The following is a 19,881-nucleotide window of genomic DNA, read 5'->3' as shown; positions in this document are numbered from 1 at the left end:
TCTGATCTTCAGTAGGTAACAAAGACACTGATGGCCAGCCACCATTCTAGCATTGCAGCCTCCATTTCTACCTGTATATGTTTCAGTAGAATCCCAGCGGCAATAACTTAAGTCTCTGAGCTCGCTTTCAACTTTGCTTTTCGCTGATGGCCTTGTCTTCACTCTTAAATGCTAAAAAAAGATCACATGTACATGATCATTAGGATAGGGATTGATGTCAGTGTATAGGAATGGGGCCTAAAGTTTATATTGTTAACTGTTAATTATGTAACAATACATTTCAGGCTATGCCACGACAGGTAACTAGAAAACAATATAACACGTATTGTACCCAATTATTTTCTCATGTGAATAGTTACATAAAATAATGCTTTACCTTAAAAAGAAAACAACATGTGTAATAAATTATTTATATATCACCCACGCCATGTGGGATCTGGCCTGTGGTCTCTCATGTGAGGGGTGAAATGACCAAATTAAAGAGTGTCATACATGGAGGTGTGCTTCACTGCACTCTCACAGTATTGACCAGCTGGCAGTGAGCACGAGGTACCCACCATTTGGTATTATTTGCCGCCTAAATAGACATGCCTTTTTTTTCTTCTTTTTTTTAAGTGGTCAGTGTCTTACTAATCATAAGCAGTACAGTCAAATCCAATAATTTAAAGCCTTTGAAAAAGCAAAGTACTCTCAACTATATTGAAAGATAAAAATAGTGTTTCTTTATATTAAAAGTCATAAATATATTCTTTCAAATAAAAGCAATAACAGGGCTAAAATGAACCATTAAGTGTCAGCCAATGAGTAGTTTAATAACAGTCTATTAATAAATCAAGGAGGGAAAGGGTTTACATGGTCTTTGTCTTTTGAAAGCAGAGAAGTTCTTATTCTTATCTTACTAGTGCAAGCTCAGTGTAACATTGCTGTTATGAATGTTCATCATAGTTTGGACGAATGGGTTGTTATGGCCGATAAATTCTAAAATGAACCCTTAATGAATAAGAGAATAAGTGCTAAAACATATGCACTGCTATTGTTACCTTAATAAATAAATTATAAATATAAACTCAGTGTGTTTACATATTAAAAACGTGTTATGTATTTAAAATGAGTCATTAAGCCTTGTTATTTTTATGCACTTTAAATGTGTTGTGTTTGCTTGTTTCGGACCAATATGAGACATTCTGTGAAATCCAAATATAGGGAAAAATATGTATACAATTAAAACACATTACACATGATTATTTTTTGAGTGCAATATCACACTTTTAAGAAGAAGGTGAAAAAGTAGTACAAACAGGTTAGCTCACATTGACATTCCACAGTTTATCGTTTTGATCTAATTTCACAGCTACAAATATAAAATGAGTTCATGTTCATTTCTTTCACTGTTCTAATTGAGCTTCCCAGAGCTTCGCCTTTTTTTCAGCTGAATCATTCCCACTTTACAAAATAACTGAATAACTGTTATAGCGCTATAAAATCACAGATTACTTTTAAAAGCAAAGAAAAAAACAATGCAAAAATGTTTTTTTTCCAACAAATGAGACAAAATATTCATGTGGACTGGCTTTGACTAATGCCGGCATGCTGTATACTTTTGTTGTAAGTAAACTGTATACAGTTCATCATAGACAGTGCAGAACTACATGGCTCTGAGAGCAAACAACGCTCACTTCATCTTCTTAGTTGCAGAGTCTATTCATTTAGCCCAGTGTTCACTGAAAATATGATATTTTAAAGAACACTTGTGTTGTTAGGTTTAGGCAACAAATGTCCCGAAGCCATAAAACACTGACCAACATTTAGATAGGCTCTCTTTTTAAGCTTCAGTTTTTATTTTACAATTCTGTCTGTGTCTGACTAATAAATCTCTTAGGAAAACAAAAGTTGATTCAGGACACAAAGGAAAAATGTCTCTGATTAGGAGACAGTGACAGCATATTTTCTGTTTGTTGATTATAATACAGAAACATAAGCATAATAAGTTACCACCTGATTTGGCTTGTACCAACACATACTAAAGAACTTCTATCAGCTGTATGGGCTTCATTATAAACAAAATAAACAAATAAACTAGGGTTCTTTCCCCTAATGTTTTCTGCTCCCCGTACACCCTGAAACCAAGCTCTTACTTTAGCTACTAATTTGCACAAAAGAAGTTTTTTCTCCATAAAATAAATAAAACAAATTGACTTTACCTCTTTAGAAAACGTTCCTTTTTCTTAACTCTTATTTATACAGAAGTGTTGAGAGGTTTTTTGTTTGTTTGTTTGTTTTTTTGTGCTCTGTGTTGTTGACAGTAGTCTAGGTGTAAAAAGGTACTATCCATATTCTGTTTTGCTTTGCAATAATAAAGCATAACAGGCCATAGTTTGAATCAAATTAGACAAAATTAAATAAAAAATGATGAACAATATGTTCTTTATTAGACAAACAAAAACACCCTTACTCCAATTAGACGCAATATATTATGCTGTGATTAAAACAGTCTGTTGGAACCAAAATATTCAGTTATATAAATTGTTACCAGCTTTGCTGTTTATATTATTAATCATAGAAATGATACAAATACATGTCACAGATTCTGCAAGAGAAGAGTTGGCTTTATGGTTGAGAGCAGGTAAGAGCCTTATTAGAAAAGCAGAACTCGTCAACTTTCTCCTAAATCTCTATTACCAATAATCCAAATTACCCAGGAAAAACAATCACCTCCTGATATAGCAATTAGCAATTAGCATAATCCCTAAAAGCCTCCTTTTGCATTCCATTGGCTTAATCCAAGTCTCAGAGGAGTTTGGCAAATGCCACAGCTTGTGTTAATGACTTCCAATATACCAAACGCATACTGCATCAGCAATATGTTTCAACCAAGTTATGAAATCAGGATAATAGTGAGAATATTTTCTCTTTAAAGTCAATCCAGCATAGTAACATCTTCACTGTATGTAAGAAGTGTGTTGAGAGCAGTTTACACATCTAATACTCGGCTCATACATTGTTTCACACTGTGCTAAAATTCTTCTAACGGAATACCCCATGGTGATTTGAGGGAAAGAAAGAGCATGAATAAGTAAACAACATAAAGCGATGAGAAACTTCAAAGGCGGTGGGACAATCACAGCAAACAAGATCCTGGAAGCCAATGAATGTGTTTGTCTTTGTTTGTGACAGTGACTCAGGGGTGTAAACAGAGGAATTAGCTCACACCTCCGGAGTCTCAACGCATCACACAGCCATAATTGAATTAAGTCTGTCAGGTCGTTGCTGAACTGTAGATGTTATGAGGAGCACAAGATGCATTTGACTCTAAGGACCACCCCTAGAAACGGTCATTTTTCATTCCCATGAAATACCAAAAATAGTCATTAGTGGGGAAAATTCTAAAAATTATGACATCTATGTTTAGCAAACAGGCCATTTTATCTGTTAAGATATTTAATGCATTGTAGCAAACACCTAATGCGTTGCGTTTATCGTCATATGCACTTTCCTTCTTTTCATCCCTCAGCCTATACTACAAAAGCACCCATCAGTTCCCACAGACACATGCTTGAAACATATCTCCAGCAGTTCCTGTATCTTGGCTCTATGTCCATTCCTGTCAAGGTTTTCCCTTTGACTGAACAAATGCATCAGCTTGTGTCTTGAGACCATATTGCTCGCAGCCAATAAGGAGCGTGAGCAGCAAAAGTGCTTCAGGAGATGTGGAAAGGAAAATTGGAATCCTGACAAGTATGATTGACATGCGTATTTGTCCCAAAGGTAGTCTTATTTGCAGAGATTTAAAGACGTCTGTAAACCAGCATTCTGCCGAACAGAGTCATTGTTCCTCCAGACTAGAAGCATATCACGGCAATTCTGTCGCATGCAAATAATCTTTTGGGAGAAATGAATCCCTTTGAGCATAAAATGACTTCAGCTTATACTTTATTTTCAGTCCAAAATAAATAATTTAACAGATGAAGCTATGTCTTTCATTTTCAGACAATCTGTCCATGTTGCGGAACAAACACACAAGCCCAAGTCCTTCCTTCTATCCCAGCAACAGCAGAGGAGAAGGCTGCTGCGAATTGTATCTAGCTGTTTTGATGGACACAAAAAAGTGGATATGAGCCTTTATGGCGAACCATAACCCGGGGCCACTTCATAGCAATGGAAGGGGAAAAAAATGGAGAATTAAAATCTAACCATAAGTAAAATAGACTTCCACTTGAAAGCACTGGAGTGTAGCTACAGCAGAGCAAGAGAAAGAGACAAATGTGTGTGTAAAAGAGGAGGTATGTGCATGAATTCTGAACAGAACCAAAGGCAGGATGAAATTGGCTATACCCATTAACTGCTGAAGAGTTTTTTTCCCCCTTCTTCTATATGCAGAAAAGATGAAGCGCTATTACTTCTTCCATAATTCCCATGACACATTACAGATGGCTAGAATAAGATCAAGCCTATCTGTTGTCCTGGAATGAAAGAAGCCTCTATTCACTCAAAACAAATCACCAGTGGAAAAAAATAACTCTTGAAAGGTAATTCTACACTGAGGTATGTACAGTATGTGTTTATCCACTGTATTAGAATATTTGCTGCAGAAAATATGACACCAGAGAATCATGTTGTAATAGTCGTACTAATTAGCGATTCTGAATAGTTGTAGCTTAGTGCCTGTTCTTGTTGAAATTCAGAGGTCTCACCCGAGGTTAACTAATTCACAACCTGATGATACATGTTGCATAAAATCACACAATAACAGCGAGACGTGTGTTTTGCTCTTAGAACACTGCATTTAGTTAGCGAACATTAACGACACAAAGCCCATCGGAGCATACACAACTTTCACTCTAGCTCTGTTCAGCTCAAAGGAAACAGGAGCAGATCTAATGTGGTGGCATGGGGTGGCATGTGCCACCCTAAAATAATCCCAGTGCCACCCTAGTTTTGCATTCGACAATGTCGTTTATTAAATTTAGCTAGCATTAACACTTTGAGCCTATTCAATTAACACTGAATATAACCCCCCCCTCACACACACACACACACACACACACACACGCACACACAGATTATTTATTAGCCTAATAAACCATGTAACAATTGTTTTCAATTTTTGGTGAAAAATACATCCATTTGTTCATGACAATGCAGGTTTCTGAAGTTTAGGCATGTAACAGTTTGATTATTTCTTAAAATTAAAGAGTGTGAAACACTATTTCATATTTCAGGTTGCACAGGTACTTGCTGGTACTCTACCTTTACACTCTTAAATTTAGCAGCATATTTAATAATTACCAAGGATTGTCCTTTTGCAATAAGAAGTCATTTCTAACTCAAAAAGAATGAGTTGATCGCTTTGTTGATTCAACAAGATAGATTAACACTCGAATGTCGTAGACCTACACATTATTGTGTATTAGAGAGACAAAAAGGAAAAGGCTGCCCTTCCTGTTTGTAGGATCCAAAGAGCAAATTTTCTGTGCTATGCAGGATCTGAAGAGATTCTGAAACAAGAAATAAACATGATTGCTCCTGTGGTAACTGGTTCCTCAGAGCTCTGTGATCCTTGAGAGTTTAATCAAGTGGAAAGAGGGTGGGCACTGAGAAAGACCTGAGTGAAGCGGTCCTCTGTCTTTACAGCACAGGGGTATGCTGCTAATTAAAAAGTTGAATTCTACAACTGCAGTACTGGCACTGGAGCACTCAGAGGTGCGTCCTTGCGAGTCTTGGCACTGTCTTATCGGGCGTAGGCAGATTCTGCCATGTTGGGAATGCGTAGGACAGGGAAGCATTGCAGCAGCACACAGGCCCAGCTGGAATGGATGGCATCCTGCCTACTCGGGGATCTGGCCCACCGTGCTCTTTCCCATCTCCCCACTGAGTGGAGTCATGGGCTCCCAGTCAGGTGGCAAGAGTCAGGGGCTAAGCTGCCCAAGGAGCAGCTGAGAGAGGGAAAGCAGGTCTAAACAAGGGATAAATGCGGGATTTAGACTTTCTGCTGCTGTGCTTGGCCATGGATTCACATCTCCATTACACACCTCCTGTTTCGAATCCTGTCTTATGACCAAAGGTTGCAGGTACATCAATGCCTATTCTGCGTTACACTCTGTTCCTTTGACGTGCCGCAGCAGCTAAATCAGACATTGTACACTGACACTTCTTCCACTGAGTTTAATATTTTAAAAAAAAGAAAGATTTTTTTCACAGTGCCGTGCAGAAAATAGATATGTTCCTTTGATAAGATAAGGCGAGGATTGAACGTACTCTATTGTATGACCTTGGATGAGGTAAAGGGATGTAGCTATGTAGGATTCACTGATTATAGTGCATTTCTTTTGAGAAGTTTGTAAAAGTTGAAAACCTCATTCATTTTAAACTAGTAAGTAAATAAATAAGCAAATAGTAAGTAAAATATTTAATCGGTTAATGAAGGATGCTAAAGTACCAGTCCTGTGCAGCAAAGTGTGAATTTGGATTTTGGAGCGGTGGTCGTTCAGTAACCTTGTTTGACAGAATTGCATTTTGCACTTTCACTTGTTTAAGTTTAGGCACCAGAAGCTACATTAAGTTCAGAAAAATATTATGATTTGGACTGAAAGATGAATCTTCACGACATTAATCTTGGATTTAGAAGGATGGAACTTAGCAAGTACATTTAAATGTGATGCATAGTGATGCTGAACAAAAATAGTTTTCAAATTTGCTGGAATAAAACTTACATCTGCTGGGACAATTATAGAGTTGAAAGCTATGCTGATTTTTTTTTTTTTAGCACAGAGATGGTAAGGTAGGACCATCTCCCAAAGATTTATGGGTATGTCTCTTTAGCTTTTATTGCAAAGTGTCATTTTAATAACACAGACATATTACAGCTTCCAAATCTTGGAAAAATGCTGGTTCTGGCTCACAGGTAACCAGGTTATCATATGGTTAAATATATTTAAACATTACAGTCATGCAGACCTGTGCTGAGCTGTTGATCCACTCATGTCATCATTTGTAATTTTCATGAATTTTCTTTTAATTTACAAATTTTATTAATATTTAATTATCTTCAAAGTTGGATCAAAAACCTGTAGAAAACCTTTGAATTAAATTTTTCCAACTTTTTCACATATGACTTAAGGATACGTTCTATATTTTGATTAGTTATTTTGTGACAGGGACTGTGAGTAAAACCATTAACTGGCATATACAAGGATTCTTTTATTGTACACGCAGTATTCAAGTTAGTCAATTTGTTTTTATCTGTACCTCACATCTAAATTATGTTGTATTACATTATCTAATTATTTATGGTTCAGTAAGTCTTACTTTTGGACACCTTCCATAGAACACTTTCATACTTTTGAGGAAGTGGATTTCTAGCTGTTTAAAAAATAATGTGGGGCAGAGCCCACTGGTGGGGCATAGAGCCACTGCAGACTGAGCACAGACATTCAGAGGAAAAATATGGCACAAAGCTGAGGGAAATGTGTATGTTTTTATTGGGAAATTAAAAAGAATAAATAACATTTTGTATTTGATTCTTATTTGTAACCTTTATTTGCATAAAATTTGAATATATATTTTTTATTGTTAATGAATGATAAGCTCTTGAAATGGGTAGGGCAATAACCCTAGCCCCTGTGAAGTAGGTCATCCTGACAAATTTGACATCCAGTGTTCCAAAGAAAACTCAATATGTAACAGGTTATCCAAACATATGGAGGGTGGATTCCTTAAAAACGCAGCACAAGTACTCATGAGGTGCATGTACTAGCACACAGAGACAGAGCTACTTGAAATTTACCCAGCATCTTTGTTTCAGAGTCATATTGATTTTTGATGAATTTCACATAGGATTTGGCTTGAATCTATGGTACTCTGTTGATGTAGCTGGATTGCAGACTCTTATCGAATGTTCACTAAGTTCACCTTTATACCTAATACAGATAGGCTGCACAAATTTAATATCAGTCTACCAGCAGAACTGGTGTGCATTTCACTTTTAATTACCTTGAATCTTGGAATTGCTCACAAATTGCATTCGGGCTTCAACATTTAACATTATTTAATTACATATTTATCACATAATACACAACATAATTGCTCCATATGATGTTCTTTTTTGCAGGCAGAAAGCTATTCTGATTTGTGAAAAGAGTAATCTAACTACTGACTTTGCAGTGCATTCATCAGTGTGGAACAGAATTACACTGAGCCTCAATAGATGAGAAACCTCGTGCTCTCTGCTGTATTATTTGATCTGGATACACATGCTTTTCAAATAGAATTAATCTGAAATGGACAATCTGACATGTTCCAAAATTGTGTTATTTTTTTCACTGTGCAGTAGGCAGATACTCCTAGTATTAATATTCTATGCACCTTAGATGTTCAAGAGTTTGGAAAAATATATCTTTTCTATTTTGGAATGTAATATTTTAACTATCTTTAAATTAGAAGCATAATAAAAATCAGACAGCTGTGGGTCAGGTGGTGCAGGAGGTCACTGAACAATTGGAAGGTCAGCGGACTGATCTCTGACTTCTCTAGTTCATGTGCCAAAATATCCTTGGGCAAGATATTGAACCCCAAATTTCCCCTGATGTATCTATCAAAGTGTGAGTGTTTGTGTGAATGTTAGAAAGCACTCAGGCATAGATAAAAGTGCTGTATGAATGTGTGTGTGTGTGACCGGGTGAATGAGACTTGTAGAAAGAGCTCTGAGTGCTCAACTGAGTAGAAAGGCACTTTATAAGTACTAGTCCATTTACCATTTGTGAGTCAAAAAATTGATAGTTTTCTGACTTGTTTACTGATACATGACTTTTTGAAGCTTTTTTGACAGCGGTTCGGCATCCTTTTTTTCTTTATAGATTCTTGCTGTGCTTGTCATTCCTCACAAACCCTATTAGTTAACATTAATGTAAACACCATTGTTTGACATTTTGCAAAAGTGACGAAAATACCAAACAGTCAACGTCTCTAATAGGTGCTCATTAAATCAGCGTAAAGTGAATTCCTGCTGAGTGTTTACCCACATCAGACACAAATCTTAATGAATGACTGGTAATCAATTAAATTCTTTAGCACAATTTATGAGGCACATTATTTTTTTCCACTGAAGTACTGCATGCGTGAGCACAGGCAGAGCTGGAGTCAACAGTTGCTGTGTTGGTCACCAAGCATCTAACATTTCCTTTTCCAGCATGGGCATTTGCACCAGGTTGACTTAAGCTCAAGAGAACAGATAAGTTAAATCCTTGTGGTGATGGCTTATCCTCTTCACTCAGAAATAGAGGCAGCATTAAAAGTGCCAATTGGCTGATGAAAGTCCTCTGTGAGCAGTAATGATGGCACTACATTGCAAATTGCTTGTTCAAGTAAGCTCAAAACACACTGGAGAAACTATCCAAGAGTGCTAAAAACAAGAACGCGGCACCAGTCCCCAATCTGGGACTGTCTATGGAGGTTTATACCAGGCCTACACTAAACTTGGAAACCTAATCTGAATATCACATTTTGTGGGTTTGAAACTAAACTTTTATAGTCTTGAAAAAACTCAAATCTTCTTTAACCTCAAATCCAGTCAGAAATCTTTTGCAAAAGAAATTTATGCTTATGTTACAATTTCAGAAAGTTAAAAATCTTCTGAAATATACAAAATGTGTGAAATTACAATTTTCCTTCCATGTTCTCTTTAAAAAAACTTAGTTTTGCATTTTGATCCATCAAGTTTCTCCAGCTGCTAAGGTTTTAGCAATGGGTTACTTTTCTCCAGTATAAATTAGTATAATTGTATGCAAATTAAGCAATCTAAGAGTATGATATATTACATTATAAATAAAGTATTTTAAATTGTTTCACTAAAACATAGACTATAGGACACTAGATATATATTTCAGAAGGTATTTAGCTCTCCATACGATCTAAATACTGGAATTGATGATTGAAAATGCATAGCAAACTGCTTTAAGTTCATTTTGTTTCTTTCTTTGTGTGTAATTTTAGATTTAAGTGGTTAGGTTATGTACACCATACATACAAACTGAGTTAAGAAAATTAACCGTAATTTACAGACTTTTTTATGGCACTATAGTGAATGATTTCATGGTAACACATTGTTAATGTATTGTGTTTTTTTTTTTTTATTCATAGCCTATTGGTTTAATCACACACAGTGATTAAATAAAAATGTATTCCCTTTCAACATAGATTGACCAACATATATTTTCTATACTTCAACACTTACATCAATAAAACTATGAACAGTAAACAAACACTAGTGGTTATCAACTTGGCATATCAACTCAAGTTTTTTTAAATCTAACTATGCACTATATGGGCAAAAGTCTTGGGCCATACCTCTTAATCTTTGCATTCAGGTGTTTTTAGTCCCATTGCCACAGGTGTCTAAATAAACCACACAGCAATGCAGTCTGCCTGTATGAGAATTTGTGAAAGAATGGCTCATTTTAAAATGCTCACTGAATCGAGTTTGGCTGTAATAAGATGCCACTGCTGCAACAAGTCAGTTCCTGAAAGATTTTCCCTCCTAGATATTCCACAATCAACTGTAAGTGGTATTATTACAAAGTGAAAGTGTTTAGGAACCAAAGCAAATTAGCCACAAAATGGCAAACGACATAAAGTTTAGAGCAGGATCGCCAGGTACTGAGGCGTACAGTGTGTCTCCAGTGCTCTGCTGTCCATGGACAGTATAAAACATGCACGCAGCTTCTGGATCGGAAGCTAATGTGGAAGTCCATTAAACATTCATTCTATTTCTCGGCCACTTGACGGCAGTAACTGTGGCTGCAAAAACACAGCTGGACCTATAGAAGTCCATGTGAAATTAGCTTTCTCTCATGACCCATGTAGAAACTTTCCTGTGGATTTTGCAGGATCAGTCACTCATTTTGGACGATATTAATTTTAAAAAAGGATGTTTTATTTGCTCTAACCATGGTTCAGAAATTAAGGATTATGAAACTACATGCTCATTGGCGAACAAAATGTAAATCACAAATCATTAGCCAGTAAGTGTATGGTTCAACTGTGAGACCCTCCCTTTTTCTTGATCACGATTACAGAAGTGTTTATCTCAAGACTTCAGAACAGGATATCAGACATCAACAGGTGACATCATGGTAGCTACATCCAACTTTTGTACTATGTCTATGCAGCTGGATCAATAACTATTCAATTAGTAGCTGTAATAAGTAGATGGTCCAATACATTTGTCTATATGAGTGCATTCCTCACATTTCCTACAAAAAAGCTATTTTCATTCTAAATAAATGCAAAATATATCACTGAGGATGGATACAGCCGACTATTGAGTGTCAATTAAAGTACTAATTTGCCTAGATGCGTTCTTATTGTGTGTAAGAAGGTTTTAGCCTTATTCAGGCCTGCCATTTCTGTCAAGATAAAGGGTCCTATAAATAACAAATTCACGTTTTAAAAAACTGAAACCAGTGAAAGGCTTACTAAATCCTAATATCAGGGCAAGATACACAAGGCTTTACACCTTTGTTTATGAACTGCTTGAAGCCAGCAGGAAAAAAAATAAAAATTATGTTCCTGCTGAGAACCTATGACTCCCTTTGACTGTGGTTATAGCCATGTGTTTTTTTTACATTTCATTCAGAGTGAAATCATTCCAATGAAAAATTTTGTGTCAGCTCTTTTCACGGAATATAGCTTTAATAAGCTCTGGTGTTTACATGCACTGATGCAGAACAGTGTGACATGTATAAAAGTGATGAATATGTTAAGCATCCATCTTCATCATTTGCTATCTTTTCTCTTTCACATGTGTTTGATCAGCTCCCTGAAGATGGATATGTATCACTTGTTCAGCACAGCAGTTGCCATTATTGCATTGCTCTTAGCTCTTTAATTATTTACGAGTTTGAATTCAAAGGAAACTCTCCAATGAAGAAGTTCAGCTTGGAAGCTGCTATTTTTGGGAAGTGGAGAAGCAGATGTCCCCACGCGTTTACAACATGGTCTGTCCTGTGCGGAAGGAATACAGCCAGAAAGTAATCACAATCAGTCATTGACACTGGACATTTTTTTCTGCAGATCAGTTTATTAAAAGGTTCAAACCAACCTTGTGAAACATCTGGACCTGCCTACTCTGACTTTATGGAGCATTTTTATTATGCTTGGGCATTTGAAGCAATTATGATTGGTTTATTAGGTGTAATGTAAACACATGTATTAGCACAAATTTTGGTAAGATCAGGGATTTATTTGATTTTAACATATATATATATATATATATATGTATATATATATCATCTGTTATCAGGACATAGATGTCCAAGAGATTTTCCTGCGATGATAATGTTTTTTTCCAGCAGAGTTTATTGGTCAGTAGATGATGGTTTTCATATGCATTAACCTGCTGTGTTGACCGTAATATACTCTAGAGCGAGTTACGTGTGTGGCATAAGTTAACATTATGCCCCAACAAGTAAATTACCATTACTGTAGTCCTAAAACTCCACAGTTAAACTTCCAAATCTTAAAACTTACTTAAGGTTAGCAAGATTGTGCCTCCAACAGACTCATGTAATTATGCATATGACCTTGTTTTAAAACACGCCTTATTCCGTAAGAGTAGTTGTAAACAAACATTGTATAACAGTTGAAAATACCAGAAAAAAAATGGCTGTATACAAGATAACATCTGTAGCAAGAGTTTACTAAAGCTTATATTCATAGATGGGTACCGCAGAGAAAAATCTTGGAATTTTATCTTTTATTTTTGCATGATATACCAAAAAAGCTAGTGCTACCAGTATTTCCAAACTAAACTAGAGACATGTGTTGTGTGTCAAGAAAAATCCTTTATTCCTGATCCTGACGTTTTTTGTATGTATTTTAATTCCACAAAATTGCATGAAAAAATATCAAAATGCATAGACATATGTAAATGTAAAATGGACCTATGCAATGCCATGATATGACATAGGCAGTTAACACAAAACAAGAAAAACACAAACACAATCCCAATTCATTCTAAAGACACTTTAACAACATTTGTAGGATATGTGTAGAAAACCGTAAAGCTCTGTTATCGTGTATTTATACCAGCCCTCGGCAGAAAAACACATGGTCAGAAAGCAAGCGCTGGCATTTCATTATGTACTTATATGATGTTGTCAGACTGATGTATTCCCTATAGATCTTCTATCATAGCTGTCAAAATACAGAGCAGGTGTTAGTGAGACAGGCACAAATTTATGAATTCCATTTTGTGAGATTACTGGTCTCATTCAACTACAGCAATGTCAAACTGTTGCAAACATTAGTATGTGATCATAATTTCACTTCCATTAAGTGCGCATTAGCCAGAGCATTACCGACAGGGAAGAGAGAGGCAGTATAATACATCATTTAGTGTTTAGAAACAAACAAACTTTGCCTGAATTAATGTTTAAATCAATGACAAAAGGGTGACTCAACTCATGATTACTTTTGAACCATTCATCTCTTCACTTTGACCATCGCAACAGGTCGAAATCTCACCCTTCTCAATGAAACCCATCCATCGACGTAAAATATTTCTTGCGTGTTTATTTGTGTCATTTTGAGGTGAATGTTCAAAATGAAATGCCCCTTCAGGAATTATTTAGCCCAGGGGCCCTAAAACACACAAGCACATTTATTATTATTTATGTGAGCATGTCATCCTCCTGTCTAATGAGCCTTTCACCGTGAGCATAATGAAACAGCTTGCATTAGCACAGGATAAATGAACAGCCTGAGAGCTCCCATGTCTACGCAGTGAGATGAAAGCAGATGTTCCACAACCCAAACACCAGTGTAACAGACTTAGATCTACAGAGGAACAGAAGGGACTTTGAGTCAGTGTCATTCTCATCAGCTCATTGACTCCATTAGAAAATTCCCCTGGTCAAACATCATTATGTGAAAACAACGCCTAACTGAGCCATGACCAACTGACCATGAATGAACTCCTAAATTGATTTTTTTTTTCTCCTATAAACACATTAGTGATAAACAGGTTCTTCACTGGCAAATAAACCTGGAGTCAAAGTGAATGTCAACTACCACACATGAAAGGTTGTGTAAATAATTCTCACATAACCGAGAACTGGCTGTACTGGAGACAAAGAGTGTTTCAAGAAATCAAGCTCTTATGGTACTATTAGTCAAGCAGATGGAATGACAATAAAAGAAAGCAGTTGTTACAGCAATTTATGGTTTCATTTTACTGGTTTTATGTTTTGACTCATAAAATCAAAATATAAACTGACATGTATTTGAATATTTGTGGGATATCTTTATGTAATAAGCAGTATACATATACAAAAAAAAAAAACAATCTGACCCTTTTTTTAAAAAAAACGGTAATGGTTTGTGTGCATGAGCGTGACTGCGTACAGAATTGTAAGGAAAACTAAAGTTAAGAAATGATCAACTACATATTTTCACAGTCAAAATGTAAATTTGAACATTTCTTACAATTTATCAACAATGTCTTGTTTGTTCATGATAGGCTTTCTTTAATCATTTTTTTTCCAAAGTGTTGTGTGTTTCAGTTTAATTGGTCGATAAAGGCAGACGAATGGAGCCCACATTGGCTCTTTCAACACAAATTACCAAAATGTAAAAATAAAAATAAAATGTTGTATAAGATGAATATAAATAGCTTAAAAATCTTAAAAAATATATGATGATGATCCCCTGTCTAACCTTTAACCTCCTGTGTGACAGCACATCCACTGGTATATGGCAGACACACCAGGTGTACAATGTATAACTCTTTGCTATTTTTAATACTATTGTGGGTCTTTAATGGGATTAAATATGTTTTCATTATAAACCTTAGCCAAGGGAAGCTTCAAATAAAAACAGTAAAACCACGTCTCGTTTTTGTCTGATAAAAAGTCATAGAACTCACTTAACCCATGTAGAAGAGAAGGAAAGGAATTCAAATGGATTCTTTTAAAGGACCACATTATGTTCTAGACAAATGTCATAAATCCTGTGTGTATTACTGGTACAGCAACCACTCTCTAAAGCTGCTCTATTCGATTTTTCCGACAGTTTCAGCATGCCGTCGTCTCCAATGTGTATGTACGAAAAATCGGTATAGAGAATAATAGTGCGATGCTTTTCCTTTTAGGCTCTGCTTTGTAATTTTAGCGTAAGTAGGCTAATGCAACTGAAAGTGCAGATTGACAAGTGGAAAAGTTTTGCCGTGAAGGCTGAAATTATGCTCCGTGAGTGCGATTACATGTCATCTATACACGGTCATCTATATACATGTCATTTCTACAGGGAAAAATTAATTAACTAATGATATATATATGGAGAGAGAGAGAGAGTGAGAGAGAGAGAGAGAAAATGCAAAATATATATATATGCGTGACTTTCTACAAACAACTACACGTGACTGGAAAGGTAACTCACCTGTACCAGTCAAGCCCCTTTTCGTAGTTCCTATCAAAGAAATGTGGCTCATTTCCAACTGCTCTGACATCCGGGTGCACCCTGAGAGCCTCCAGCAGGGCTCTGGTTCCCCCTTTCTTCACCCCGATGATAATGGCTTGGGGAAGTTTCTTCTCTCCGTAATCCGAGGTACAGTTCACCCTGAGTTCGCTGTCCGTGGTGCTGAATTCCTGGTGCTCCCTCTCCAGCGCGGTGGTGTGATACGCCGCCGCCGATTTAGTTGGAGACGGCTGAGTCCTAATCCACTCCACTGTCCTTTGTTCGGCCTCAGCATGTTCTTTCGCGATGGATACCGGGGTTGTTCTCTCAGATTCGGTGAATTCAGAAAAGCCCTGGGAAGTGGAATAAAGTTTCTCTCTCAATGTCACAAAAGTTGTCTCCTCTGTCACCAGCCTCCCCTGATACACATAGGTCTCTTGCAGAGGGAACTGCAGCGAGTTGTAGCAGCTCATCAAGCTATAGAACAAGTAGGTGACAGACAGGGAGAGGGTGAACATGAATAAGATTTTCCGGGGCACTTTAGAGGTGAAAACCGAAGTGCTGGACCAAAATGCCATCTCTGATAGCAATGATCCTCTCAAAGAAGTGGTCAGACATGTTTCCACCCCGAGTCTTGCATGGACAAATTCAACAGCAATAATCAGTCACTATCAACGCTGCTCCAGCTAAAAAAGCGTGAAGCTGGACCAAACCACCCTAATCCAACCAAACCGCATATTTATAAGGATAGCTGGAACTAGACCGTAAAAATTCCGAAGGAAAAAAATGCGTCCCTTTTCTCGAGTATCGATTTCTAATTCCAAGGCTGACAGACAATGTCACAATTTATTGGACTGAACTTGCAGATATGAGAGGCTGGAGGTCTGGCGTCCTTCCAAATTAGCAGCCTGACTGGAACTGGGCAGCGTATGATGGACGAAATCCTGGCATTTTATGAAGAGGAGAAAAAGAAAAAAGGCAATGAAAAGCAGAGTGTTTAAAGTACGCTTCTTCTCCTCAACCGCTCAACCCGAAGTCCAGTCCCGTCTCCCATAAAAGAGTAGATTCCCATCGGTGGAGGCAACCTACAAAGCCACTAAATCTTTCCAACATGAGGCAGTTTGGCGCGCAATCCTTTACGCGTCCCTTTATTTACTTTGCGTAGTAGAAACTCGGTTTCCTTTGTACCAAAGCATCCACACTTCCCACTGACTACAGGATGCTGCTCGCCGTCCTTACGCCTTCTCACATTGGTAGGATACTACGATGTGCGCATCGGCTGGGTGAGCTCATCTGAGCTGAGGCACTACAGAGCCACACAGCACAACTAGTGTGTACACCCACTTTTCCTCTGTCCGTGCACAAGTAGTGCTAGAAACGTCAGATTTCCTAATCTAAGAGAGTTGTGTGGAAAAAAAGCTCCTCTTTATTCCTTTATAGACCTACTCGTGGAGAGATAAAACTCGACACTGGAATATGCGAGAGCTTATTGCAGTGTGATTTGCTCCATATAAAGTTCACTATTAAATTCAATATCAGAGAGATTATTTTGATAGAGGTTATTTTTTACAGAAAGCTCATGTCTGCACCCTGCTGGTTTTTTGCGGCGCATTAATTTACAAAAGACGAGAGAGTGTGTGTATGACAGAGAAAGAAACGGAAACAAAGTTTAACCTGATTTATGAGGGGAAACGGATACTTAGCGTTTTTAAATTAAAAACGTTGATGGTGAAGTCAGTTTTCCTTAACACATTTCTACGTGAAAGAATCCACTGGCAGAAAACAATCCCACGTTTTGCATTGTGCTGAGGATGTTGCTTAGGCGTATTCACTGAATTTATTATACATGGGCTGCAGACTATAATTACTGATGAGAATATGCAGTAGACCTTAACTTGTACACTTTGTTGCCACAATATGAGGATCTAAAATTGCATGCCACCGAAATGTCTCCATGTATTAGAGAATCTCATTCATCACACACCTCCAACACACCAGGAGAGCCATCGTCACAATAAGTACTGGGTCACAAACAATTTGCAATGCCTGCTTCTCAGAACAGCGAGCCCCTGCTATATTTAAAGATCTCTGTGTTGAAATGGGAAAAAAAATATTTCTATGTATATGTTGCTTGACCAGATTTGTCATTTCTAATGCTTGTAGCTGGCTGGGCATGCAAATCAGGGGTGATACCAAGTCATATTATTGTGTCGGTAAAGGATGGCAGTATACCAAAGGAGCTCTTTAATATTCACCCAGTGCATTTCCACTAAATAAGAATTAAAAACTGTTATTATCGGAGCTACTATTACACACAAAAATACATGTTACCATGACTAAGGCTTTTGCAGGTGCCATATTAGTGTAAAGCTGTAATAATTTATACTTTTGTTACAAGGTGATGTAAATTGACATTTGGACAAACAGTGTGATTATCAATACAAATAATAATCACACTGTCATGTTAATCAACGAAGCCAAATTTGTAGCTCACCTTGGGTTTAAGAGTTGGTCATTTTGGTTGTTGTCAATGTTTGAGGTCTAAAAATTTCTGGTAGGAAAGATACACGTAGTGACTAGTTGACATATTGGGTCATTTATTTATTTCAGCAGTGAGAAGGAAGCAAAAACTTGGAAAGAGAATAATGAATTTTGTACTGAACTTTGCATCCATAAGATGACCTAGCACAATATCAGAAACAGAGCAGCTGTAATGTTAAATCTTGGGTGTGTAACTAAGCAACAGTTTGCTATCAATATACATTCATATGAAAAAATCGGAGTTACTCCTTGGAAAATAAACCTCACTTACACAATATTATCATGAGATTCAATGGGCTATAAGTTGCTGAAATACACACACACACACACACACACACACACACACACACACATAAATACATTTATATGTGCGTGTATGTGTGTGTGTATATATATGTTTTAGTAAATTTAGGAAAAAATTCAAGTAAACCCACAAAGCAAAAATACATGTAAGCAATACAGGTGATTGGCTGAGTGGGAAGAAAGTATGAACAAGTGTTTAGAGCACAATGGTTACTAGGTGTTTGGCAGTCAAGAGAGTGTAGGAGAGCTCAATGGGTTTGTTGAAATTGTTGTATTCATAAATTGCCACTCGGAGAATCAGAGAGCTCTCAAACACGAACTGCACCGTTTGTGAATTCCCACTGTTATCAGACCATCTACCTGTCTAAGAGTCACTCTGTCAGAGATTTCTGGGCATGTTCAGAATCTCCATGAAGTAGTTGCAGCAGAATTTTCCTTTGTTAATAACACAAGTGAAATGGTATTCAAAAGGAAGCTTCGACTTGCCGCTGATGATAAATGATTATCACACAAGCACATGAGAAAATATATTAAGTCATTTTATCTTCCCTTTGTTGTGTCTGTTATCTGAGCCATTCATAAATCGCTCAGACATTGTCTTTCCCTCTGGAAACTGAGTGTTCAGATTGTGTCTATTTGCATTTACAAATAAGTGGTCGTTCAAAAAAAAGAAAATGTTTACTGACATTTACTTCTGATAGTCGAGAGAGCTGCAGACCTACTGGTTGTGTCAAAAGGCCAAAATCAGAACTCAGATATTTTCCTAACCCATAGGCAGTAGGTCTTTTAGGAATTTATGCTACAGGTTTTACAGCATTACTGTTACTCTAACAGACCTAGCTCATTATTTCATTATGTAACTAGCACAAGAGTGCCACACAGTGAACCACCACATATTTAGTGTTCATCAGGGTAAGACTCTGAGCCAAATGAGCTATTACTCCTTGCAGCTCACATCAACACTTGCCTCATGTCTAGATAGTATTTGGATATGAATTATCCATATTAGATTTTCAGAAAATAAATGTCATTTCAAAGGCTATATACACATGGGACACATCTAGTCCATGATGTTTAAACATGCCGTCATTATTAGTTAAAGACCAAAATATTTATTACAGGAATTACATTAAAAATAAAGCAAATCTAAAATGATTTAAATCAGCATAAAGGATGTAATGTGTTTTGTATATCTTGACAACAAATTGTTAAATCTAAAATGTAAACAAATGACTTTTACACCAGCAACTAATGCCCAGTGATTTTTTTTCCATGGTGTACTGGGGATGCAGCCTAGTTAGCCAAGAGCCAGTTCCTGCAAGACACATCATTTCTATGGTGAATTAATGTGACAACAGAGGCTCTTCTGTGTCTGATTGAGTATCTGAAGTTGCAATACACAGTCTTATGCTGAAACCCCAAAGACTGCAAAATAATTCTTGTGACAACACACACACGAAGCTTCTGTTCTGCCAGTGCAAACTACATCAGGCCTGTGGCACTTTCTCAATATAGTTACAGCTCAGGAGCTGCAGCTCCACCTTTGAGATTTGAGTCTACTAATATGAAATGACTTGATTCTGAACTCTG

The 19,881-nt window shown here is 37.0% G+C and overlaps 1 protein-coding gene across 1 annotated transcript in view; it reads right to left on the bottom strand.

Moving 5' to 3' along the window:
• Positions 1-16,904, bottom strand: part of hs3st4 (heparan sulfate (glucosamine) 3-O-sulfotransferase 4) — an 85,444-nt gene extending 68,540 nt beyond the window's left edge. Inside the window, exon 1 of the mRNA XM_003442187.4 lies at positions 15,430-16,904. Within this exon, the coding sequence (XP_003442235.1) occupies positions 15,430-16,025 (596 nt within the window). The 5' untranslated portion in view covers positions 16,026-16,904. The remainder of the gene's footprint in view (positions 1-15,429) is intronic.
• Between the last annotated feature and the right edge of the window lie 2,977 nt (positions 16,905-19,881).

Source organism: Oreochromis niloticus, linkage group LG4 (genome assembly GCF_001858045.2).
Source record: "Oreochromis niloticus isolate F11D_XX linkage group LG4, O_niloticus_UMD_NMBU, whole genome shotgun sequence".
NCBI lineage: Eukaryota > Metazoa > Chordata > Actinopteri > Cichliformes > Cichlidae > Oreochromis > Oreochromis niloticus.
Note: the sequence above shows the minus strand (reverse complement) of the source record. Positions and strands in the feature narration are given on the sequence as shown.